Source organism: Adiantum capillus-veneris, chromosome 24 (assembly GCF_014529385.1).
Source record: "Adiantum capillus-veneris isolate H3 chromosome 24, ASM1452938v2, whole genome shotgun sequence".
Classification (NCBI taxonomy): domain Eukaryota; kingdom Viridiplantae; phylum Streptophyta; class Polypodiopsida; order Polypodiales; family Pteridaceae; genus Adiantum; species Adiantum capillus-veneris.
In genome coordinates this window covers 39441540-39469305 of record NC_140954.1, presented here as the reverse complement: position 1 = coordinate 39469305, position 27766 = coordinate 39441540, and the positions used below count along the sequence as shown (strand labels likewise).

Sequence of the window (27766 nt, the reverse complement as noted above, 5' to 3'; positions counted from 1 at the left end):
TCATTATAGCACAGGTAGAATAGACGACTAATAGTGGGTGAAAGCTAAATCAAGGTTTGAAGTTAACAGGCCGGTTACATGGTTCCATCGACGGGATTAAATCACTTTTTCCTCAAAAAGTGAGCCTTGGTCAGTTTGGGTTAAAGACACACAAAGAGTTTGGGATGACCTTGAAAACACAGAGAATTTGAAAGTAGATCGAGTGGATTTACATGTGAGAAAGGCTACGAGAGTCTTTCTTTGGATACAGGTGAGAAAGGCTACGAGTCTTTCTTTGGATTTACAGGTGAGAAAGGCTACGAGAGTCTTTCTTTGGATACAGGTGAGAAAGGCTACGAGTCTTTCTTTGGATACAGGATGGATGGCAACAAGGAGGAGGGTTCCTCTTCAGAGGATAGACAGCCTATTCCAACTGCACATGAAATTGGTGAGAGTTCAGGCAAAGCAGAGAAAGCTTTGCAGGTTGTTACTGCTGTGACCATGTTCAAGCAATTGATAGAGAATCCAAGATTTATGGAGTTCATACAATCTTCATCAATAGCACATTAAGTTCAAGGCAGTTTTGGCATGCCAGGAATAGTGTTTAGGGGTATGCATGACATGGTGCCCAACCCCATGTATACAAACATTGGTTTGCACCCAGGATTTCAGGGCACACAAGGTCAATTTGGGGTGTCACAAGGCAACTCGGGTATGGCTGGTTTTTCAATCCCATCAGTGAATATGACACCTGGACATCAACATGTTACCGGCCAAGGAGTACAGATGGCTCCCACAGATGTACCCATTATGCAAACTGTCTCTTTTGACAATTTGGAGTCAATGGATAAGCTAAAGCCATACAAAGAAGATGATCAGTGAGTCCATTGACACATTCAATGGCTTTGATGAGAGGACAAAGGTTTTCTCTTTCCTCGAACAGTTTGACAAAGCATTTGTTGGAAGGAGCATTTAAGGTCAGGAAAGCTGCCACTTTTCTATTAAAAAAAAAAATGCAAGTCTGTGGTGGAATACACTGTTGTTACAAGGACAGACTCCTTCCACTTGGAATGATTTCATACAGGTACCGAATTAGCTAAAGGCTAATTCAAAACAGGTACAGGATGATTTAACAAGATTTCTTGCGAGAAATCTCGTGTAAATCAAAGGACAAGTAGTCCTACTGATGCAGAAGATCAAAGGCTACGAATTGGTGCAATTGGCACGCAAAACAGAGCCCGAAAGAAGAAAATACAGCTTGCTGTATTTTTCTGCAGATTTAGGGTTTTGACCCTATTTGATGCCTTTTTGTCCCAAGAGCTTCGAGGAAGCTAGAGGACAGTAATACAAGTGATCTGGAGCATTTTAGGAGCTAAAAACAGAGAATTCAGCGTGCTGAATTTCCAGGACAGGTTTGCAAAAGTGCTCTATTATGCGTGGATAATCACTTGGATATGTGGATTTTTTGTTGTGAAGGTTTCTACTACAGTTATGCTGCCAAAATTGGGTCAAAAAGAGAACTCTCAGCCCAATAAAAGTGACAGCATAAGGGTAGATCACAGGTTAATCTCCAAAGATCAAGATGAAGAGCAGAGAGAGATTGTTTTTGATGCTCAGTATGCAAATCAGTGATATTGCATACTGAGCTGAAATTGCCTGAGAGTTGGAAGATTCACAATGCGTTTCACGTGAGTCTTCTCAGACCTGATGTAGGTGATATGCCAGAAGATATGCCAGCTGAAAATCAACCGGAAGTTGAGGAACTTGACGAGATCTTGATCCCGGAACAGATTTTGGCACATATCGAAAGAAAAGAAAAGGCAAGGTTGCAAGGTGCTGTTTGGTAAAGTTCAAAAGCTATTCACCTCTGGATGTCAAGTGGATGGAAAAAAGTGAACTTGCAGAGTCACTAAAAGTATGGGAACTTAAAACCTTGGTTTGCAACCTACCTTGACCCCTTAAGATTCAGAGCTACATGGATTGTCAATGTGACAATGGCTTCTGAAAGAAATGATGTACATGTTACTTACAGTGAGCTCAAATGAAGTGCATGTTACATGAATGTTAGAGCTATACAGATTGTCAGTTTGGCAATTGCTCTTATGGAATGTCCAAAAGTTTGTTTAGTGCTATAGAAGTGAGTATTTCTTGTCACTTTGTCAAGGGTACAACAATTATTTCTATTGAAGAGTACATGTGTAACTGCATTCTTAAACTGTCGGTTTGGGTATGCTCGAAAGGTTACTGGATCCAACGTGTACTAAAAGACAGTGGCAAAATGTGACGCTTCCATTTTGTCATTGGAAAGTTATGGACTCAAAGCAATGGCAGAGTGTGACGCTTCCACTATGTCATTGGGACAGAGTTCACACGCAAGCAATACATGCGTCAACGAGGTGTTGACTATGAGCATGTATGTATCGTACATGTGTCGACACAGTGTCCGGACACCCGTGTGCTGACTGTAAGCATAAACGACATAGGTGCAAACGAGGACGTTTGAGATTTCAAGAGGGGGGTATGTCACCAGCCAGTGGCAATTCCATTTTTGTTTATTTTCTCTTTCTTTGGGGAATTTCGTTTGTTCTACCTTTTGGAAACACCCCTCTGGAAATCTAACTGCCCTGCATTGCATAGCCAGTGTGGAACTGTTCAGAGAGAGTCCAGGCCTGAGGGCTAAAGAGCACTAAGGTTGGACAAGGACTATGGTTAGCCAAAGTGCGGTCATTGGCCAGCTAAAGCGGAATCCTTAGCTACATAGGCTACATTTCAATTATGGGTGTGGCTGCAGTGTACAAAGAGGGTCAGATGACCTAGAAGAATGTAATGGCAGAAACTCCTAAATTTTAGGGACTGCTATTTTTGGACGGCAAAATGTCTTCGCTTCATTACGTGCAGTTTGACATGGGGATCATTTTGTTACTCTCTGGCCAAGTCAACAGAGGCTGCAGGTGAGATATTTTTAGACCCGAGGGTCTAAAGCGGAAAAATGCACAAATGAGTGACACTTGGTTCTCTGAGGCCAGTTTACTACTTAAAGAGAAGACAAAAACGTGATTTTCAGCTGTGAGCTCGTTTTTGAGTGCTATCACAGGTGGGAGAGCTTCAATGGAGTGCTGGCTTACCCTCTATGTACTGTGAGATGCAGGATGTCATGACCTGCACACCTCTCACTGCTCTCTCTCTCCCCTCTTCTTTATGGTTATGCCCCTCTAGTGGACTCATCAGATTGTATATGTAGAGTCTTGTGGTTTGATGCTCTATTGCTGAGGCAAGAGCCTCCCTGAACAGGAACAGGAGTAGCTAACTGCTACTCCAAAGCAGGGAAACGAGAGGGTGATAACCTCTCAAGTAAACACACAAAAATCAGCACTGTTTTATTGCTGATTTTGGCCTGTTTTGGGACTGTTTTGTGCTCGGAATCATGCCAGAATCAAGGGGCACGTAGTCCAAGGCATTGGGAACAGTGCAGGGACAGTTGACAGCTGAAATTAGGTCAAAAACAGGTCCTAACCAGAAAATACAGCGGTCTGAGATTTACTGTTTTGCAGCAGTATGGATGCCAGATGCATTGGGAACAGTGCCCAATTGTCATAGAACACTTCTGGGAAGTGTTGGGGCTCAAAACAAGTGAAAAACCAGAAATTCCAGCGAGCTGTAATTGCTCTTTTTGAGTTGGAATCGGAGGGTTTTTGTCAGTTGAATCAAGTTCCAGTGTTGGAAATTGTTTGGGGTCAATTTTGGAGCCATTGTGCTGCCAAAACAGGTGTTGTATTGCTGGATACAGATTAGGATTCCCGAAACTCTGATTTTTGCAGGTTTGGCGTTGTTTCGATGCCCTAAATCCTTCCAGATTGAAGGGGCAACTCGCCCAAGGTGCAGGGAACAGTGCAAGGGCTACAGGGAGCTGAAAACAAAGAAAAACCAGTCAATAACCAGAAATTACAGAGGCTGGTTATGCTCTGTTTTGGTCAATTAAAGGTGAAATGGGGACAAGGACAGTGGTCTCCTTAGGATTCCCTACTTGCAGACTGTTTTGGGCAGGGTTCTGCGCCGTTATGCTGCCCAAATTCCTCCAAACAGGATAGAAATTGCGGGATACAGGTTAAGAACTGCGGGATACAGGTTTAGTGCTATAAGCACTCTTTGTACTTCCTCTTAACTGTAAAAGAATAAAGAAATACCGAAAGGGGCGCCTATTTAGGGGCCAATCTAGTGTCTGACTCGCATACAGATGCATTCTAGCATTTGTATCCCATTCCCCTCTCTTGTGTCATTATAGCACAGGTAGAATAGACGACTAATAATGGGTGAAAGCTAAATCAAGGTTTGAGTAAAGTCTACCGCCCTTTTTGAAGTTAACAGGCCGGTTACAAATAACCTCACCACACAGGTGCATTTTCAGCGCTGCGTATTCGCTGAAATTAGACTGTTTTGCAGCTGTCATGATGCCGGGAGCATTGGGAACAGTGCCCCACTGTTAGACGGCAGGTCGGGGGCTGTTTAGGGCTGAAAACAGAGGAAAAACCAGTAATCACAGCGTGCTGTAATTACTGTTTTTGCGCAGGAAACAGGAGATCTATGCTATTGGGAACGAGTCGGAGCTTGGGAAACTGTCCAAGGCATGTTTTGGGGCCGTTATGCGACCAAAATTTTGCATGCACAGGTGCCATCTAGCTAGATGCACATGAAAGTCTCAAGGACTTGGATTTTGTAGCTTATTCCTCATTCCTGAAGAGTAATAAAGAAATACCGAAAGGGGCACCAACCTTTGGGGCCTACAGGTGTCACTGTCTGCTTGGGAGCGTTCTAGCACACCGAAAGGGGCGCCAACCTTTGGGGCCTACAGGTGTCACTGTCTGCTTGGGAGCGTTCTAGCTTCCTGGCCGTGCTTTTGTTTTGAAGTGTAATTCCAGTCTCAGTTACAGGTTTCTTTTAATTCATTGCTTGGTGTCATAAAGTCAAGTGTTAAAGAATCGGGTGAAAGCTAAAGTCCACCGCCCCACGGGCCGATTCCATGAACTAAATCAAATATCCCCTCTAGAGTGCGTACATGTCCCATCGCTGATCTCTATAGAGCCATAATCCCCCAAATCAACACTATGGGCACCCCCATCTCCTGCAGTCTGCGCATCAATCGAGTCTCGGTACCATGAATAAATCCACAAAGCTACAATAAATCCGTCTCCCATGTGGCCTGCCCTCCTCAATGATGGCTCTGAGTGTCAGAATATGATCAAGAGTGGAGAAACCCTTACTAAAACCGGCCTGGCTGTTTGCTTGTACATCCTCATCCTCTGCCCAATTACTCAACTACTGCTCAAGAATAGATGCATACAACCGTGTCAATGTGTGACCAACCATAATAGTGTGGTAATTCCCAGGCTCTGTAGGATCACCTGCTTTGAAGATAGGCACAATAGTAGACAATGTCCACGTCTCAGGTAACCCCTCACACATGGCACAATTGAACAACACTGCAGGAACCTCTACCAACCTATCTCTAGCATGTGTAAAGTGCTCTGCTACTAGACCATCATGATCATATGCCCTATAGTTCCTCATCCTGTCAATGGCTCTCTTTACCATCTCAGTGGTAAAGAAGGTGCTGGTAGGTGAGCATGGCTCTGTAGGATCTGGAAGGGGGTCCTGTCCAGGAACCATATATAACAATGAGGCATACTGGCCCCACACATCAGGAAAAGTGATCACTCAGGGAGGGAAGTGCTCATGAAAGAATCGCCATGCCTCTCCTGAGTCTCTACTCAAGAACAGCTGATACAAGTCTCGCTCCATCTGGGCCAAGTAAGCTCATTTCTTCCGTCGCACAAGGTGTCGGGAAGCGATTGTCTGTAAGTGATGACTCCTAAAAGAAGATCCCTCTGAAGCTGGGCTCTCATCTCTCTGCACTCCTCATCATACCAACTATTCTAGGGCATGCTCCTAGAATATCGCCTCCGATCCGGCTGAGTGTGTGGGTATGCCTTTGATGCTGCACCATGCAGTGTCTCAATCAGTAAAGTGGTGCACTCCTCCACTAAGAGGCCAGGACTAGCTGTGCATAGACGGGTATAGATCTCCTCTGTATAAACTGAGTCAGTCTCTGGTGTAAATGTATAACGGGTATGTGACCTACCTCCTGATGTCTGGGTTGTACTATAATGAAATGAAAAAGAGAATTTCAAAAGTGCATGATCCACTGCTACGCCCACTGGTCTGGCTCCCACTATGAAATCTTGAATACAAGGAATAAAGCTCGGCTGTGCCATAACATAGTCCATTGTACTGGCCCCGTGTCTGTGTGGAAAGCATGTGAAACCGGCTGCTCCAGGAAATAGCTGTAAGCCATTAAGTATGGCTAACCCATGTGCAGTCGTCATCTCCGTGAGGTATCTCCCATACTCCGTCTACTCTCTATCATGTGAGCATCTGTCAAGCCCCAACTCACCCACATCCAGCTCTCTAAGCATCTCATCTGAAGTGTCGTAGAAGAGTGTCTGAGAGTTGCCCGTTCGAGCATTGAAGTCCCCTAGGAGGATGATATCACCATCCCTAGAAAACTCCCATATATCATCATCTAGTATAGAGAAAGGGGACTGTCCTCTAGATGCAGCATATACTGACGTACTGGGGGGAAGTAACATATGGAAATGTATAGAAATCCGCCTGTGTCAGCTCTCACCCTCACCCACATGTATCTAGCATGATCATCTCTCCGTACAATATGTAGTAGTGGTTGTAACTCCTCCCTAAATAGCATTTGCTACTCCTCCTGAACCTCTACTCCCATGCTCAGATCTCGCAACTGTCCTGTGGGCTGTCTCCCATCTGTATCCCACCACATGTGGCATAAGCTGTCTGGGGGCCTGATGCGTCTCTGAGAAGAAAACAATGTCCCTGTCTCTGAAACTATCCTCAAAGGCACCAACGTCCAGCCTCACAGATCCATTACAATTCCAAGTAGCCATCTTCAGTGTGGTCCCATAGGTCTCACACCATCATGTAGAGCGCCGCTCTACAATCACCACCCGACCATCTCTGTAAAAGGCCATCTTTCCCTTCTCCCTTGCCGCCGTAATCTTTGGCATTACCTCTCTCATATGCGCAAGCTGTGAGAGAGTGAGATCATCACCGAGAAAAATACGTGTCTTCTTGAGAGTAGGCCTCTTTCTCAAGAATTCCTTCTTCTCTTCCAAGGAGGGGAAGCGTAGTATGAGAGCTTTCCCTTTCGAAGATTCTCTTGGGCCATCACACTTCTTGCCCACTCTCCGTGCCTTTGTGTGTGAAGGCTTATCCTCCCCCATCATGGATGTGAGGCTTGTGACCTCTTTTTCCACATTGTTTATATCCTTGTCACTCCTTGAGGCCAGTTACCCTCACATTTAGAGCTTGCATCCTCCTCCTTTGTCCCTCTTCGAGGGTCATGTTAATAAGAGTGGGTGTACAAGGAGCTTCCTTACCTTTCCCTTTCTTGGCAACCTCAATCCATTTTTCGGCCTCCTCTACTTTCTTTTGTGTTGCGGAGATGACCACGGCCCATGACTTCTTCTCCTCAGCTTTCTTGATAACCCGCATTTCTTCTCTCGTGGTATTCAATTCTTACATCATGGATGGCTAAATTTCGCCTTCTTTGAGCTGCCCACTTTTTGCTTGTAGATTTCGGATGATAGAATCTTGGATGACGACTTTCTCCTCGAGCGAAGCGATCCTCCTACACATGCAATCTCTTTCTTCGGTCCATCTTTGAAGAATAGTGTTCCTCTCCTTCCTCCACTCTTCAACTTCGTTTCTCCATTCTCTCATTTCCTTCTCTATTGCCGACATCCTTTTCCATGTCCGCATGAAAGAGGCTTTGTGGGCAGCCGGGGAGGGATGCGTCTTCTTACACATGGGGGAAGCCGTTGGCACTTCTTCGACGCTTCCCATGATTGAGAGAGAGAGAGAAGAAGAAGAAGAAGAAGAGAGTCTAAAACAACAAAAAAATGTTAAAATACCCTTAAAAACAACAAGAAACACTTGTGAAACCTTAAAAAACAGCAAAATACAGATTTGAAATCCTGAAAAACAGTAAAAAACTGTGGCAAAACCTTAAAAAACAGCAAGAAACGATGACAAAACCCTAAAAAACAGTGACGAAACCCGTAAAAACAGTAAAAAACAGTTTCAAAACCTTAAAAACAACAAAAAAAAATAGTGACGAAACCCTAAAAACAGCAAAGAAGTAGTGGCGAAACCCTAAAAACAATGAGAGACCCATGAGAGAGAGAGAGAGAGAGAAGAAGAAGAAGAAGAGAGTTCTAACGTCGTAGGAAACTATCCCAAGAGACCTTAAAGATCTAGCCGACGAGGAGGGAGAGAGAGAGAGAGAGAGAGAGAGAGAGAGAGAGAGAGAGAGAGAGAGAGAACACAAGTGCTCTGCACAAGAGACTCCCGCACACTTAAATGAGCTTTCTCGGCGCCCTCTGCAAAAATGTACAAGACTGCTCATGCTGGGCGCTCCCTTGCGGAGCCACAACCGCAGCAACCGACCAAGTGACCTCGCCATGCTTGCCTCCTCCATGAGAGAGGCCTTTCCTGCGGCTCCCCGACTCCGCCATGCTCCTCCCTTCGTCGTTCTCGCACTTGGTAGTTGGTTGCATGCATGCCTTGCATGCTTCTTGCATCCTTGCATGGCGCCCTTATGGCCTTCCTCCCTCCATCCCGCATCCACAAACTGGCTTTTCCCCTCCCCACCATAGCTTGCAAGAGAGCGAGAAAGCTCTGAGCTCTAATACCAGGCTAAGGCCCAGAGGGGTCATGGCCTGCTCAATCCGCGCTTAAATAGCCTTTAGTACCAGCCCTCTACACTATGCATGCCATGTGGGCTCATAGACCCTTCCCCAGGCCCTGCCTAGAACCCTTGTCCTCAAACCTTGCAACTAGTAAAGTAGCTTGCAGCTTTCTATTAAAGTCTTGTGAACTATGAATCTGTAGTCTTTCCAAAAATTGTTAATAAACAGCATGTCAAACCCACTAAAGAACTGTGGCAAGTTTCATCAACAATTTCATCATGAGGAAGAAGAAGAAATGCTAGTTAAGCGCAGTTTATCAAGATAAAAATCTTTGTTTGTTACTATCAATACATTTTAGACCCTTCTGAAAATTCCTAAGGACAGCCAGAAATCCCATCTTCAAACATATTGTAACTCACCAGATAACAAGCAGGTCAAGTAGGTGCAGATGATTCTCAAGATATTCAAGACAACATGCACTTATGCCGATTTTTTGCCTCAAAAGGACACTCCAGATTTGTACTGAATCTTTCCTGGCCTGCTTCAAAAAGGCATGAACATACCATCAATCTAATACAGAAGGACTGGATCCTCAAAATAACAAGATGTAGCAGCACTTACTTCCCAAGTTAATAAGGGTAATTTCTGAACGAGTGTTTCCAAAAAGTCACCCCTACAGGCTTCCAAAACGATCTGTGATATTTGCTCCGGATTTGGCTCCGTTTCCACATCACCAAGGAGCGCTTGTTTGATAGCAGCAAGATTCTTCTCTGCCTCTTCAAGAGCCTGGCCAAAGAAGGAGCTTCATTATTTTAATCAACCAGCAATTACAAAAAGCACAAACTTTCTCAAAGAACAGAAATTGTAGCACATAATACAGAGAGACATCCTGGTGACTATCAGAGTGTTGATGTCTACCGCTGTGCACTTCCACCATAATGCATGATAAAGTCTTTCCACATCCAACAGTCAATACACTATGCATTATGGGCCATGAGGATAAATTCAGATCAAACATTACAGATCATTTTTTATTTTTACATTGATCAATAGAACACCCAGGTGCACAAAGGAATGAAGAGAGGGGAGCAGAGAGGGAAGACAAACAGTGTGTGTGTGTGTGTGTGTGTGTGTGTGTGTGTGTGTGTGAGAGAGAGAGAGAGAGAGAGAGAGAGAGAAGAACTTTAACATCGTAGAACCAATCACAAGGGATCTCAGAGATCTATCTGATGAGTCTTAAACTCAACACATGTTATTCAAGAGAGAGAAAAGATAACCAATCTAGCACACACCCATGAGAGGCGCGCACACGCGCGCACACAAATGAAATGTTATATTAACATCTTCATAAGGCCAAAATGACCTTTGAGACCTAAAAGTTGCAACGCGGTGAATCTGATACAATGTATGAGCACCAAAAATAAAAAGAAAAGGTACTCAAATGGAACTGCGTAGGATATGAGCGGGGGGGGGGGGAAGGGGTGAATGAGGGCTAATATAACACGATGTGGGGCATCAGAAATGTAACAGACTTGGACACTCCAAGTCAAGATTCTACCGCGACATGACAAGAATTCACTTCAAAACAGTTCACAATTCACAATTGATTCGACACAGCCCGACGGAGTTCCATGCCTAGAGATATTGGCCCCAGAGATTGGCGCCCCTTTCGGTATTTCTTTTTGTATTAATCTGCAACTCAAAGTACAAGTGAGTGGGAGGCTCTCACTCTCAGACTCTACGTCCAAATGCTCTGAGAGGAGGCCTGCCCACACTTATAAAGATTTTACAAGGGATGCCAAAAGCAGAGCCCCAAAAGCTGTAAATTTAAAAGCCTTGCAATAAATAAAGCAAAAGCTCTCTCTCTCTCTCTCTCTCTCTCTCTCTCTCTCTCTCTCTCTCTCTCTCTCTCTCTCTCTCTCAACTGCCTTGCGTAGCCAAAAAGAAGGTCAAAGCGTTGCTGAAAATCCGTACGCAATCTGCCACGTCAGCAGCCCGGAAATTCCGCCGAAAATCGCGGGGATCCGTACGACAGTGCCACGTCAGCATGCAGTGCAAATTCCGGTGCCGTCAAAACTGGTCTTGTAGTCAATTTCCGGAAAGGAGCGGCTTATTTCCAACCACAAGCATGAGATAGTGTGGACCTTTCCACGTTTTCCAAAAAGATAAATGATATCTACTTTGGACTGAAGCTGCCAGATTACTTGGAGGATTCACAATGTTTTTCATGTGAGTCTCTTAAAGCCTTTTGAAGGCGATGTGCCCGATGATGGGAAGCTAGATGTGCAACCCAAATTGGACGAAAACGAGAAGATACTCGTTCCAGAACAGAAATTGGCACAGAAAGAAAGAAAGAAGGTAAAGCGAACTGACGGTTCTTGGTTTAAATTCAAGACCTACTTCGCAATGGATGCGAAGCGAATAGAGAAGGAAGACCTAGCAGATATTCCTCGGAATGTGATCTTTACCTTGAAGCTTTTGGTTTAGCATAGTCTATTCCAAATGGAACCCAGAATTCAGCTTGGCCGGAGATCTGGTGCAGTGTGTTTGCACAAGAGGGGAGTTACTCCGCTCCTTTGTCAATAGAATGCCTCAATTTTTTGAATACTAGAGTTATCGATGTCTCTTTGAGCTTCAGGGATACTGAGAGCTGACAGTATTATGCTAGATGACTTTATAAAATGGAATTCCGGAAAATTTGAAACTGATTTGCTCTTGACTTGTTTAAGTGCAGGAATTGATAGACGAAATGACTGCAACATTTTGGTCTGAATAATCTCGATAAACGTAATTGCAATAGGGGTTAGTCAATCGGGCATCTATGAGGTCCTGAGTGGATCTAGATGCGATTGCTAATTGCATTGCCGATAAATCATCGTCTAAGATCCGAATGAATGTTGAATGTGATTTGTCATGTGATGTCCTGTGATGTCAAGTGGTGTCCTGTGATGTCGTATGATGTGACTGTCGATTGGTACATGTGCTAGATGTGTGTTCCTAGTGCGTCGGTACTAACAGTCAGTGTCTGCTAAGACAGTTTATGGTCTCTGTCTGTTTTGCAGGCGTAATCGAGGACGATTACAATGCTTTCAAGAGGGGAGTATGTCACAAACTGGTGACGTGGTTGCCCAGCACACACACACACACACCCCTGGCAAGGACCCCTTTTGCGGGCTGAAATGGTGACGTGGCTGCTGACCTGGCTGGCTACAGCGTAAATTGCGGAAAAGGCTGCCATATGGCACTGTGTACAGACATCCGCGTATTACGGAAAGCTGGGGACAGTTTTGCGTGGAAATCAACGTCAGCTTTTGGCAGATTTAGGCTACGCAATATTTGCTTTATTTTATGCAAGTTAGTGAAAGAGAGAGAGAGAGAGAGAGAGAGAGAGAGAGAGAGAGAGAGAAACTCTCTTGCTTTATTTTAAGCTTTTAACTTCAAGTTTTGGAACAGCTTTTGGGCTCTGCTTTTAGCACCCCTTGTACTCTGTAAATAGGCAGGCAGGGCCTCATAACTCAGAGCATCTGGACGCAGAGTCTGAGTGTGAGCGCCTGCCCGCACTCTTGTACTTTGAACACAGATTAATATAAAAAGAAATACCGAAAGGGGCTCCAAACTTTGGGGCCAATATCTCTAGGCACGGAACTCCGCCGGGCTAGTTTGGAATCAATTGTGAACTGTGAACTGTTTTGAAGTATTTATTTGTGTTGTCGCGGTAGATTCTTGACTTGGAGTGTCCAAGTCTGTTACATGCCGCGTAAAAAGGATCGGATTTCCCGGTAGGAGAGAAATTGGTCGCGCTCTGATACCACTATAACATACTTGAACACTCCAAGTCAAGATTCTACCACAACATGACAAGAATTCACTTCAAAACAGTTCACAGTTCACAATTGATTCGACACGGGCGGAGTTCCGTGCCTAGAGATATTGGCCCCAAAGACTAGCGCCCCTTTCGGTATTTTTTTTTGTATTAATCTGCAACTCAAAAGTACAAGTGAGTGGGAGGCTCTCACTCTCAGACTCTGCGTCCAGATGCTCTAAGAAGTGGGAGGCCTGCCCACACTTATATAAAGATTTTACAAGGGATGTCAAAAGCAGAGCCCCAAAAGCTGTAAATTTAAAAGCCTTGCAATAAATAAAGCAAAAGCTCTCTCTCTCTCTCTCTCTCTCTCTCTCTCTCTCTCTCTCTCTCTCTCTCTCTCTCTCTCTCTCTCTCTCTCTCAATTGCCTTTCGTAGCCAAAAAGCAGGTCAAAGCGTAGCTGAAAATCGGTACACAATCTGCCACGTCAACAGCCCGAAAATTCCGTCGAAAATCGCGGGAATCCGTACGACAGTGCCACGTCAGCATGCAGCGCAAATTCCGGTGCCGTATTTCAGCCAGACTGCATTCCCCAGGATTGTCCATGCCTATGTGTGTGTACACATGGGCAGCTACGTCACCAGTTTGTGACAAGAAATCCAACGAAACTTGTGTTTGTGATGTTTATAGGTGGGAAACAAAACGGGTAATTTGACAATCTCGAGAAAATATCCGAGATTATTACAGTGATTAGCAATGTTATTGGTGACTTCAATAGGAGATAAGTAAATTAATCACCACCAGATAGACATAAGTGAGCGGCTTTCCAAGCGAGGTTTTTGCAAATGAGAGTAGGGCAATTGGCAGCTTTATCAAGACGACCAACAACAAACCAATTTAGGGCGAGTTTTTGAAAGTTTAAGTTGAGGTCGGGTGTGATCCAGGTGCTATTAGCCATTTATGTGGTAAAAGAGTTACTTTTTGCAAAAAACATTGTTGAACCAAATTGGTTAAGTCCAGTAGGATTGTCTTCTCCAATCAGAGAGTACTGACAAGGTCAGTCAAACAGCTAAGTAGAGCTAATAGGGCAAGGTAGGGGTTTTTAAGGAAAATTGGAATGTGACTCAGTCCTTCAGCCATGATTTTATGGACTGTAGGATCATTAATTACCTTGAGATCACAAGTGCAAACAAGCCTACCTAAATCCCCAAAATCGTCACAAAAAGTATTATACATATCACAAGCACATTCAGGGATAGTATTGTTGTTAGACTTACACCACTCTGCTGCTTCACAGGTTTAGGGCATGCATGTATGGCCCTATAGTCTAGGTTGTACCTGGTTCGGCCGCCGGAGTTTGGGGCGAGTTTGGGGCCGGCCACCCACCTTTGTCCGGGCACCCACATATATATTTCCATATATCATTTATGTTGGGTTGTGGGGATTCTTATCACACCTTGCCTTACCTCCCCTTGGGCACCTATATATGGGACCAAGGGGGTACCCATTTCCACATCTCTCATCACACAAAGATCTCTGGTTATTGTGTATTGGGTCTTCTGCTCATGGTAGTCATGGGGGGCTGATCACCCCCTCTTCCTACATCTAGCGTTTGTGGTCTCTTGTCTCTCTCTCCCCCCTCTCACGCTCCCGCACACGCGCACTCTCGCATGGTATCAGCAGCTTCAAGCTCTCGATGATCCAAGGTGCTTTTTTCGCATCAAGTCCTCCCTCCCAAGAAGAAGACCAGCCAGCATTTTCCTTTAACAACAGCGTTTCTACAATTTGCCTACAAGAGGGGGTGGCGCCACCTTCTGGACAGCTTCCATCGCGACGGAATGCTTTGCTATCTGCGTTTTTGCAGGAAACCTTCAGATCTATTGTTCCCTATTCCCATCACCTTGTAGTGCAGTACAGGCACAGCAGGGTACAGTACAGCGCAGAGGAGCTGACACTGTTAGAGTTCGAGGCAGCAGCAGGAGCCGAGACGGGTGGGGTGCGCGTCAAAGCAGGCTGTTGTACAACGCAAGCAGGAGCAGGCAAGAGGAGCAACAGGGCAGCGCGAGCAGGAGCAGGCAGGAGCGGCAGGGCAAGCGAGCAGGAGCAGGCAGGAGCGGCAGGGCAAGCGAGCAGGAGCAGGGCGCACACAAAGCTCTCCGGCTCTGTCGTACGCACACACGCTCTCTCTGCAAGCTCCTCTACGCGTAGAAAGACTTTCTACGCGTAGCAAGTCCCGTCCTACGCCCGCCCCGGCACCCCCTTCATCTACACGTAGAAAGTCAAATAGCTCCTATGTTAAAGTTTAAAGTTTAAAGATTTTTAAGCAAGGCTCATTTTTTGAAGGGTGACCCTGATCATTCATTTGAAGGGTATATTTTAACTATCCTTCATTAAGCTATATTTAGACAAAAATTAGAAGGGCTACTCAAAGATTTTTCAATATTCTATCCTTCTTTCGAAGGGTAAAATATTTTTGCCCTTCACTAAAGGATAAAAGTGCCTCCAAAGGGCGTCGAAGCCTTCAAAAATTAGGCCTGATTCTCAGTCCCTCACCCTAGTACCCTACCCCACATTTGTGGCTCGGGTTCGATGGATCCGCCTACCGAAGGGGAAGGGCCAGGTGTAGATAGCTACACCACCCAAAAAAAAACAACAGCTACATTTAAACAGAGAAACAAAGATACTGTACTATCACCAGGATCCTTACGAGTGGGGAAAACCTCCAGGATACATGATGAGCTAATGATGGAGAAGGTCCAGGTGATGCTCAAATCAAAGCTAAACTATATGAGGGATGACATCAGGAAGGAAATGCACGCGAGCGCTGAGAGCTATAGGAACTCCATGTATGGAGACATGATGAAAGAACTAAGGAGAGAGATCCGGGGGATACAGAATGAGGAGATTCAGATCTTGAAAACGGAATTACGAAACCTAATCAAGGCCGAAGTAAATGTAACAGAATGCGTTATGCAAAAGAAACTCGATGAGGCAGTAGCAAGTTTTGAAGCATGGAGAACAAATATGGAAAAGCACATGGGGGAAAAAGATGCAATAATCGAGGAGCTAAAAGGAGAACTTGCGGCTTGCAAATCTGCAACTAAGGAGAAGGGAGACGACCAACCTTCGGTGTTGAAGGAGCTCGAGGACATGAAGGATCAGATGAAAGATCTACGGGAAGGAGATGAACAGAAATCGAAAACGGCATCTTCATGGACGGAAAGTCTTTTTAAAACACAAGAAAAGGTTGATGAAGCAGAGAAATGGATTGAGGACGCGAAGAAAGGGAAGGCCCAGATGCCCGAGACCACACCTACCTCCACCATTATTAATATGACCATTGAGGAAGAGCAGAAAAGGAAGAATCGGGCTCTCCATGTGCGGGTCACAGGAGTCAAAGACAAAGAGAATGTAGATGAAGAAGTGAAGGAACTGCTACAACGCATGGGCATCACAGAGCCTACTCACACAAGTGCATGGAGAGTGGGCAAGAAAGTAATCGATGAGAAGGGAAACGTAAAGGATAGGGCACTTATTCTCCGCTTCCCGAATATAGAAATAAGGAAAGAATTTCTAAAGAATAGGCCAACTCTTAAGAAAACCGGTATTTTCCTGGGAGATGACCTTACATTGGCACAAGTGGCACACATGCAAGAGTTGATGCCAGAGATCAGGGCAGCAAGAGAAAAGGGGAAAATCGCCTTTTATAGAGGAGGGAAAGTAGTGGTTCTGGAGAAGCGCTCAACATGACGGTGCGAGACCTATGGGGCGACGCTCCGAATAGCGGCGTGGAATTGTAATGGATCATATAGGCTAGATGTAGGTGCCTTTGAAGACAGCTTTAGGGACAGAGACATAGTTTTCTACTCAGAGACACACCAGATACCGGGACAGCGTATGCCACATGTGAAGGGTTATTTATGGGAAACAGTTGGTCGACCAGACGAGATCTCTACGGGGTAGCCGGGGTTCAGGAGGAGTAGCAGTCTTATTTAAAGAGGAGCTGAAACCACTACTACAGATTATCAGGAAAGATGAGCAAGCAAGGTATATGTGGGTGAGAATGAGAGCCGAGACAAGTAGATTTCTATATATCGCTATATGCTACTTCCCTCCAAGTACATCAATCTACTCCTCACCTAAAGGACAATCTCCTTTCTCCATATTGAATAATGACATATGGGAGTTCTCTAGAGATGGAGACATCGTTCTCTTAGGAGACTTTAATGCCAGAACGGCCAACTCTCAAGCAGTATTCTATGATACTTCTGAGGAAATGCTCAGAGAAGTGGATTTATCACAGAGGGGGCTTACTAGAAACTCACAAGATAAAGAACACACTGAATATGGGAGACATCTCATGGAGATGGCAACTATACATGGTTTGGCCATACTTAATGGTCTAGAGAATTTCCCTTTATCTGGGGGATTCACATGCTTCCTGCACAGGTATGGAGCCAGTACGGTTCACCAAGCTTTATTTCTAGTATCGAGGACTTTAAGGTGGGACCCAGACCGGTTGGGATTGCAGTGGATCATGCTCTCTTGACCTTATCAATCTCCTTCTAATACAATGCCTCTCAAGTACAAAGGAAGAAGACACACACAAGATATACTTTCACGCCAAAGACTGATTCAGTCTATGTCGAAAAGATCTATAATAGGATGTGGGCAGCCGAGCCAGTATATACTGTAGAGGAGATTACTTCTCAGTTAACAGAGATACTACATGGAGCAGCACAAGAGGCATACCCACATACTCAACCTGATCAGAAGAGAGGATCTGGGAACATGCCTCAAAACAGTTGGTATGACGAGGAATGTAGAGAGACGATAACCCAGGTCCAGAAAGAGCTTAAACTGGGGATCATCACATATAAGCAGTCTCGGATTGCTCTTCGGCGTATAGTACGTCGCAAGAAAAGGGCATTTTTAGCCAAACTGGAGAAGGATTTATATCAGCTCTTCTTGAGTCAAGACTCACATGAGGCCTGGCGCTTATTTCACGAGCACTCACCGCCTCCGACGATTACTTCTCCTGAGATTTGGGGTCAATATGTAACATCATTATATATGGTATCTAGACAGCCTCCATTACCAGATCCGCTAGAGCCATGCCCTGCTACTAGTACTTTCTTTACTACGGAAATGGTAAAAAAAGCCATTGATAAGATGAAGACAAGAAGAGCATATGATCACGATGGTTTAGTAGCAGAACATATGATCCATGCCAGGGATCTACTTTCAGAAGTCCTTGCTCGTCTGTTTAATCGGATCATGTGTGAAGGATTACCTGAATCTTGGAAATTATCTACTATCGTACCTATTTTCAAGTCAGGGGATCCTATGATACCTCGGAACTAACGTACCATTATGGTAGGTCACACATTGACCCGACTGTACGAATCCATTCTTGAACAAAAATTGAGTAGATGGGCACAGAATGAGGGCATAAGGGCAACAGGACAAGCTGGATTCATGAGGGGTTATTCCCCTTTAGATCATATTCTTACGCTCAGAGCCATTATTGAGGAAGGAAGAGAAAGCAAGAGAAGGATGTATTGTTGCTTTGTGGATTTCCGGAAAGCTTTTGATACAGTACCAAGGGCCAGATTGATGCGCAGGATGCAAGAGTTAGGGGTCCCCAAAGAGATTATTTGGGGGATCATGGCCTTATACGGGTCAGTAACTGGTTATGTACGTACTCCAGAAGGGGATTCCAACATTGTTCATTCCACCGTTGGAGTAAAGCAGGGATGCCCACTATCCCCTACTTTATTTGGTATGTACATAGATGAGGTATCAGATTACATTGAACGAGAGGGTGACAGAGGTGCTCAACTTGCAGGGTCATGGATCCCTTTGTTGTTGTATGCAGATGATATTGTATTGATAGCAGAATCACCAGATGGAATGCAGAGGCAGCTAGATGCATTACATAAATTCGCGGAGGACAGTGGATTGTCGGTAAACTTGGGTAAAACCAAAGTTATGGTGTTTAACACCACACCGCAATGGGTTAGGAGATCGGCACCTACATTTGCATATGGCCAGGATACAGTAGAGTACACAGAGGCATACGCATACCTTGGTGTGGTATTTGCAAGACCGAAGTTTACTCTCAAGAAAGCAACGGATGCTAGATTGTCCAGAGCCTTTGCGGCCTTGGGAGGGTTGGAGAGGATGTGTTCACAAGTGCAGTTTCAGGAACCACGAACAAAACTTTGGCTCTTTGATACTGTGGTGGCTTCGGCTATGCTTTATGGGGTCCAGATTTGGGGACCATCTGTGGATCAGGATAATTGGAAGTCAATGGAGAGACCTTTGGTATCTATGATTTCCCGAATGATTAGAGCCAAGGCCTCCGTAGCACACACGATTACCCGAGCGGAACTAGCTGCCCCTCCGATAGAAATTGAAGCTCTTACCAGATCAGTGTCCTTTATACATGGTTTGTGGGATACAAATAATTGCCGATATACTAGACTGGCCCTCGAATCCCCTCGACAATTAGCAATGAAAGGGGATACATCATGCTGGTATGCGCAATTGTCCTCGTGGTTTCAGAGACACGGGTTCAGTATGGAAAGATTACCCCACTTCCAATACTCTCTTGAGGCTCCATCACTGGCAATTACACGAACGGAGATTAAAAAAATCATTCGTCAGGATCTTATACAGTTGGATACTAAGAGGACATGGGTAGACCCTACACAAGAATTGGGCACGAAGATGGCCGACTACAAAGAAAACTTCCTATAGCTATCTGAAGATGGATTTGTGATTCGCCCGAGCGACATGGATACCCACCTGTCTCATGGTTTGAGATGGGCTATTGGTCAGATTCGTACATCCTCACACCAGTTGGAAATTGAATTTGGCAGATTTAGGGGAATCCCACCTGAGAGCAGAATTTGCAAGTTATGCAGAATGGAGCCAGAGACAGAATTACACTACATATGCCATTGCACCGTATACTATGAGATACGTGGGCGTTTCCATTGCCTATTTAAAGAAGGCTTTGGACCTCTAGATAGAGTCATGCAATACCAAGATCAAAGATGCTTAGGCTTGTACCTACTGGAACTACATCGGCACGGGGATGATCTAATGAGAAGACAAAGAGCACTACCGCCTCAGAGGCAGATCACAGATTTCTTCGGATCGAGAGAAGCAGGAGTGGAAGGAGAAGCAAGAGGCCAGCAGCCAGCACAAAGGAGTACCCACATTCATACCAAAGGCACCCTCATTGACAGGGCAATTGAGCTTAGGAAATCGAGACGACCACGACCGAGATGCAGAAGCACACTTCACCGGAGGAGACTACAACAAAGGATTAGAAGCATTCTAGCCAGACACCCAGAATGCTCCTAAGAAGTTTATTTAATACTTTGTATTTAGTCTTTCACATTTATTTTCATACTTAGTACTTTAGTAGTAAGATACCCAGACATTGTAACAGATTCACCACTTTTGTATCAGTTTGGTCTCATAGGTCATTCTGGCCTTTTGAAGACGTTAATATAACATTTCATTTCGTTCTCTCTCTCTCTCTCTCTCTCTCTCTCTCTCTCTCTCTCTCTCTCTCTCTCTCTCTCTCTCACACACACATGGTATCAGAGCGAGCTTTCCATGGTCAGGGACGCTTCACCACCCGCATCAGGTACTCCCAAGATCAGATCAGCCAGCGTTTTTTGCAATGACCAGGCAAGCGAAGAAACAAGAGCTTTTCTGTCGCGTAGGACCTCACCTCAACCTGCGTTGATCGCCCCCTCTTCACCATATCTTGCGTTTGTGGTCTACTCTCTCTCTCTCTCTCTCTCTCTCTCTCTCTCTCTCTCTCTCTCTCTCTCTCTCTCTCTCTCTCTCTCTCTCCTGCACACGCGCACTCTCACATGGTATCAGAGCTTCAGGCTCTCCATGGGACCAGCGCTTCACCATCAGCATGAGGTACTCCTCCCAAGATCACAACAGTCAGCGTTCTTGGAGAATCATCATCGATTTTACTGTGGAGGCCTAGCGCTCGCACTTCTGCAGCAATTTTCAGCCTAGCGTTTTTTTCAACAGATCAGCAGTTTTCAATCAGGCCAGCATTTTTTGCTATGAAGACATCGATCTGCTGCTCCCTCTCTTGGCACCCCCTCCTTGCATAGAAACACACCCAACAAGGACCAGATCAGCCCTGCGTTTTTCAAGGCAAAACCTGCGCTTTTTTGGGACAGCTTGCGTTTTTGACTGGTTGCTGCGTTTTCAGCAAACACTAAGCCATCTTGCACACACGGGAGCGGGAGCGGCCAAGACCTCCACGGGAGATTCTTCTACCGCCTGGCACCAGGCAGCAGATCTACACCCATGATCAGGTATCTACACGAGATCTGCATTTTTTGGCATTGATTACTTGCTGTTTTTTCTCTGCTTTCAGCCCCTCGACGGCTGAGAAGTGCGAGAACCCCCTCCTCTAAACCTTTGCGACGCTCCCGTACCGATCGGTGGCGTACAAGCATGCACGGGTGTAAGATCCTTGGGAGATCCATTCATTCCAGCCATCATTCGGCGGTTGTGCACTCTAGAGGGGTGGTGACTTGTGGTTTGTTTTGGACACACCTATGCACTCATTAGAGGAGTTCACACGAGATATATGCTCATGGCATATGGGATTCCGACATTCCCAGAGAAGACACCACCATCATGGGTGGACAGACACTTACCACTTGACCTCGACACGTCATATCACTTGCTTACACGAGCATCTACATGGACTTAGGGAGAGGATCTTGGATCTCTTCTTGGTTCATTGCTTGGATCTACAGACTGGAGTGGGACTTCAGTGCTTTAGACTCTCTTGGAGAGTTTACCCGCCAGATGCGGGAGATCAGGCATCCCCCGACTACATCAAGAGTCACGCGGAGCTTAGCTTGGATGGTAGTGCACTTGCTCTTCTACACTCCTGATCATTTGGATTGCTACATTCAAAGTTGCTTACACTCACCCTCGGTAACCTTACAACATGTAGGGTTAAGGTGGATAGGTTAGTGTACCATTCATGGCATAAGGTTTTTCTAGGTGGAAGAGACTGTTCACATAAGAGATGCAACAAAACTCGCATCCCAACAATCCTCCCCTGTGTGGGTTTTGGTTACATATCACTCACACAACCCTCCCCTCAAAACACACTAGGGTGAAGCACCCAATTCACAAGCCTCCCCTAGACACAAAGGGTGTAGGCACACACAAGCCTCCCCTGGCACAAATAGAGGGTAAGGTACACAAGAGAGATAATGCTCACAGCACATCATGTTTGTTGTTTGTTGGAGGATTTTCTCCCACGCACAAATTTGCAAAAGTTGTTGTACTTTTATCTTTTTGCCAGTTGTAGTAGCCAATATGTCGTTGTTGTTCTGCCCCATTGTGATGATGTTGTTGTCTTCGATATTTCAATCCAATGCAGAATGCAATGGAAGATATAATGCACATATATGGACAATAGAGGGAAAAACCACGTGGGAAAAAGCCCTCATTATTTATGCCATGCAAAAGGATTTTAAATTATTTGAAAATGATGGAGAATGTCCCCTAATATATGTCCCTTTGTCTTGATGTCTTGACTTCGTCTGCGTCGTTCTTTCTTTATCATTTTCATGTTGATATAGATTTTGATATTCATTGATGTTGTTGGTCCGGTTTGTAGAAGACGAAAAATTTGTGGCCGATGATGTAAAGTACACATACATGTCAAATGTGATGCTTATGATACACGTATTGTGCAGGTAGTGTCTGGAACCCATGGTCGTGTTTTTGTTTACAAATTTGGCATACATTTTTAACAATGGTGCACTTTGTGTGTTTAGTGTCTTCATACACATGTGTTGCATACATTTCTTCCATAGTACTCATTGCCATTAAGATGTTCTTACGGCTAATGTCAACAAGCTTGTAGTGCTAATTAGACTCTGTTTTGCAATATTTTAGTGTCGTATTTGTTTTGAGTCTTCACATTGTACAAAGCCTTATCAATTTTGGATTGGAAGTGTGTGTTTGCAACCCTCTGTTCAGACTTCGTTTAGAGCCCCTAACCTTTGAAAACAGAGATCTAATCACCTTTTGCCAATTTCAGGTGTGTATATATGTGTGTGAGTGTGTATGTGTGTGCTTTTATGCGGAAACCACTTTTGGATGAGGACAAATTCTCTTTTGATTGAGTAAGGTCGGCCTCTTTGGATTTTATTGGATCCACGAGCATTTGTCAGCACTTGGCTCCAGCTCATTGCCGTGTCCCACATGCCGCACCTACCTCCATCCTTGTCATCAGCAAACCTCGGCCTCCTTCAAGCATCACCTGCAACTTGTCGGCTCCACTGGCATCCCTGCCCGCCATAGCTATCGCCCTAACCTTCCGCTCGTGCAATCATCCTACACAGGCGTAGAGCCTCAATCCGTTGTCCGATGCTGACTCTCCGCAGCTGCAGCAACTCAGAACCCCGCTTGGATGGTAGAGCAGTTGCTCTTCTACACTCCTGATCATTTGGATTGCTACATTCAAAGTTGCTTACACTCACCCTCGGTAACCTTACAACAGACTTATCACCCAACCGGGCAGTAGGCCACTCACAGCTCATTCACATTGAGAGCCACACCAGTTGCGGTTTGGTGGCGTTGTTGTGGATTCCATTTTGGTTGACATCAGAGGATTGGAGGAAGGAGATACAGGCAAGACGGTGCAGACAGATTGGTCTGGCCTTTCCTCTTTTTAGAGGATCTTCACAGCGCAGACTGCTGAGTCTAGCTTCCCTTCTTCTACAGGATGGTTACGGTGCAGACAGCTTGGTCTTACCACACCTCTTCTCAGAGGCCCTTCACAAGCAGACTGTTGAGTCTCGCTTTCCCCTCCATAGTCACGAGGGACGCCCTTTTTCGGGCTTCCCGTCCCCACTTGCCGTCCTACCCTCTTTTTTACACTAAAAATCCATTTGAGCCCCATCCCCCGTTCCACGTCCTGGAATGCGTCCCTTGTGACTATGTTCCCCTCATCTTGGATTACCATACCTACTGCCATCCAGTGGTGGTCCGCACGGTCTATCGGTCACTGCTGCAGCTTAAGGTAGCTTCTATAGTGCAAACTATTTAGTCTTGTTTTCCTTATTTCGGAGGAGTTTACGGCACAGATTGCTACATCTGGCCTTCCTGGAGTTTTACACAGTTTAGCCACCTGGCGACACTGGGTTACAGGTTCATGCATTGACAAGCTTCCGGTCATATTGATGATGGTTCCTAGGCTTCCCCATTTTCTCCAGATGGTTTGACTATAGACACCACAGATCCTATTGGGCAGGACACTTGCAGGTCTATTGGCACTTCTTTTACGACAAGGAGTTGTTTTCACACTCAGTTCAAAATCTTCACGCTGTATTTACTATTTTCACATTGCATTAGCAAACTACAGAAGTTTGCTACATTGCTCGTGACGGCACTTTACCCTAGAGATTTCTCGGAGGATGGGACACCCCAGACTGCTACTACACTCGCGGATTTCATCGGAGTATTGTCCTTCAGGGGACAAATCTTCATCATTTGTCTCACATCTTCGGCTTCATGCAGTTCGTTCAGCATCCGTGCTGAGAGGGGGTGTTAGACTTACACCACTGTGCTGCTTCACAGGTCTAGGACTTGGATCCCTTTTCCTCGGCGGAAATGTCCCTTCTCCGCTAGTGTTGAATAACTATGCACTGGTTTCTTCATAGTTGATGTTCCGTGTATCCTTTGGGCATAGACGAGATCATGCATTCCGGACTCGATGTTGCGGGATGCTTTGCAAGACATTCGGTCACATAATCAGTCCTTTATGTGGAGCCGATCAGTCCTTCTTTATGTGGATCCATCCCTTCGCCTAACCACTTGTATGGCAGCATCGTTTGAGGCTTGCATAAAATGAGACAATGTAATCTATTTTGTAGGGAGAGGGAATTACAAGACAGATTGGGATGTATACGCAGACATCTTGAGGATTTTCTATTTTGTAGGGAGAGGGAATTACAAGACAGATTGGGATGTATACGCAGACATCTTGAGGATTTTCCAAGTGATGTTTTTTTAGGTGAGCGTGAGGTAGATAGTAGAGAGACTCTCAGTCATGAACCATTTTCTTATCACGCTTTGGTATTGCCACGGATATCCAAGGCTGATAGGATGAATAAATCTTTCTTTGCACGTTTTCGGGAGCGCCCTGTTCAGAGCTCGGTTCAGGCTTTGCATGACTTGACAAACTCTTTCCACAAGGATCCAGATCAAGTTCTTGATGTTGCTTCTGATTACTTTGATCATTTTATAACATTTTGATAGCCAAATGGGTCCCTAACATGTGATCTATCTTTATAGGACAAGCGATGAAAAGTGGTATGTATGGATTGAAAGCCACTTGAGTACAACATACGATTTTATTGGAATATTACTAGATAGCAATAATTCCAAATAGCGAATAATTCATTCTTTTTCAAGTGTTGAAGCCTCCTCAACATGTATGAATGCTAGCAATTGCAATAAAATCAAAGTGCAGTAGCTGGGAAGTTGGGAACTAAATCTATGTGGTGAACTTTCCTGAAGTTGATCCATTGAATACGTTCTATACACAGCATTTCCATGCCCTCGGTCATGGGTCTGTTCCGGTCTTAATCCCATCAACAACTCTATTAGCAGACCTATGGCCCGATCGTCCCGTACAAGCCCCTCTCTCTCTCTCTCTCTCTCTCTCTCTCTCTGTGCTTACCTTGGGATCGCTGGGGAGCTTAGAGTCAAGCCCAAAGAGCACGTATCTAGTGGCCTTCACCAGCTCTGAGGGGGTCTTTGGCTTAGCTTGCTTGAAAAATGAGAAAGACGCCATGCGTGCTTCACTGGTCAAATTCCTCTGATATGAGTTGACCCTATAATTCTATATACGGGGACTTGTTGGATCTATGGTGGAGGCTCAGGATGAAGCCTCTCGTTGGTGCGATCGACGGTGGAGGCTCAGTATGTCAATCTCGAGGAAGACTAAGGGCTCCAGAAAATGGGACTCGAATCCTGACCACCCCCTTGTTCCTTGCCCATTGCGGTGGGATCTACGACAAGGGAACTAGGACACGGAGATCGGGACGTGCGCAGCCGTAGGATGAGCCAAAGTAAACCAGGACACGAAAAAGTAAACTTGGACAAGCAGGGAGCCTATCCGTGTTTACTTAGCGACACTTGACGCCCATTTTTTTGAGCCCTTAAACCTCAGGGAGTCTTGGATAGGCGACAAGCCTTGCATGGCCCCCACCCCGGTTCAAATCCCGCACGCGACACTTGAAGCCCGTTTTTTTGAGCCCTTAAACCTCCTTGAGATTCGTGTGCACAGCCTCCCACCGTTGATCCCATCGCTTGGCTTCATTAAATTTCCGTGCCCTTTAGTGTTGAGGCCCTCCCCCCCCGCCGTGCAAGTTTCCTTTTTTTACTAGTGAGAACGGGTATCTGTGCATCGAGATTCGTGTCGGAATACCATGTGTTTGTCAGTCCCATTGCTCCAACTTCATTAAAGAAGACCTCATGGGAGTCACCTAGCAAGAGCTATGTTCCACGCACTATGCAAATATGGCAAATGTATCATGTTCATCATGACCAAAATGCATATGTGTCATTGGCAACTTCCATCACGCAAGGATGAATTTTTGTGAGCCTTGATTCAATATTGTACAATATCGAGAAGAGGGTCCGATTGCGAGCTCCTTCTTCCATCACAGTCCCTCCATCTCCTGCTTACCTTGCAAGAGGACTTGTCCACGACCCGAGAAAGAGAGAGAGAGAGAGAGAGAGAGAGAGAGAGAGAGAGAGAGAGATGCAACAAGCCATGCAATGCCATCTTCCCCCTCCTCAATAGCTCTCCCCCTGAGCTCTGATACCATTGAACCTAGGAGACTCAGATGTCGGATCCATCACCCTACCACCCTATATATAGGCCGGCTCCTAGCCCTCGCCATAATTCGGATCTCGAGTCCACATTGGTCCAATCAAAGCCCTTGGCCCGGGTTTCTAGGTCAAGCCTTGCTTGTTAGGATCTTTGTCCTGACACTATAAAAATTTGTTCGCAGCATGCAGAACCTTCTCACTATTGCAACTTGTGAAATAAAGGAGGAAGATATGGAGTCTCAATGTTTGTTTTGGAGTGCCTCAATGAGGTAATAGTATCATATGGGTGTGAAAGAGCTAACTTTTGTGGATTCATGGCAAAAAACGTCAAACAAATTGGAATTCAATCCAAATTGTCTTCAATGGAAGTGACAAGAATAATGTGATGACTGGATGAGAGCATTCTTGCCTTTTCCATCAGAATCAAAGCTTGAATCAACATCCAACAAAGTATGTGGCGCAAGTCTCTTAACACATGCACAAGGAAATGTGTGAAAACTGGAGATAGGTGCCAACAAAGGAGGTTGCTTTAGTAGAGGCTCGCCTCATACGCCAATGGTGGCGTAGTGGTCACTGCATAGACCGCAACATTTCATGGATTCATGGCTTAGTTGGTGGAAATTTGTATTGCACATTGGGGTGGCATTATGACAAGTGTAGAGAGAAACTCTGATTGACCAAAAACTCTACATACAAACCTTGCGGAGAGCAACCATGGTAGCTGGCTGGCAGGGGAGGGTTTTCGTAGATGCATCTCCTTGAACAATGCATGTAGAACTAACCTAGCAAATACTATTCTACAGAGCACCAAGGCCGTTTTGTATAGGAGTGGAAGACACATTGGGAAGGGTCTATCGATACAAAAGCTTGCCCAATGCCATGGAAGTTGTCTTAATCAAGTAATAAGGACCGCGAACGAAGCTACTTCAGACACTCCAAAGTACAAAGCAAGCATTGTTGGGGTATAAAGCCCAATGTGGTCGCCCAGGTAAGTGGGCAGGCCGCCAGGTATGTACACATATTCTTTTGTAAAAACCTAATAAGAACTCACTATGCTCTACACATTACAGTAGAGCGAGTTCACCATATCGTCGTGCTCTTCTTCTCGCACTCTCTCTCGCATCGCACTTCCGCTCGTACTCCTTCAACTGGTATCAGAGCTCAGATCGAGGCTCGGGGCAGCACTGCAGGAGGCTAGAGTCACCAGCTCATATTGGAGTGAAATTCGACAGGCAAAGACACAGCCCCAAATCTTGTGGGTGCGCCCGAAGTGCTCGGTGTGCTCAGAATTTCATT

The 27766-nt window shown here is 45.3% G+C and overlaps 1 protein-coding gene across 2 annotated transcripts in view; it reads right to left on the bottom strand.

The window, feature by feature from the left end:
- Positions 1-25598, bottom strand: part of LOC147426239 (Mo25 family protein) — a 68224-nt gene extending 42626 nt beyond the window's left edge. Inside the window, exons 1-3 of one of the 2 annotated variants that reach the window (XM_086497998.1) lie at positions 25314-25598; positions 9372-9536; positions 9170-9288 (exon numbers count right to left, since the gene is read on the bottom strand). In XM_086497998.1, coding sequence (XP_086354124.1) covers positions 9170-9288; positions 9372-9536; positions 25314-25427 — 398 coding nt within the window. In that variant the 5' untranslated portion in view covers positions 25428-25598. The remainder of the gene's footprint in view (positions 1-9169; positions 9289-9371; positions 9537-25313) is intronic. The other variant, XM_086497997.1, reaches the window with a different exon arrangement.
- Positions 25599-27766: the final 2168 nt, after the last annotated feature.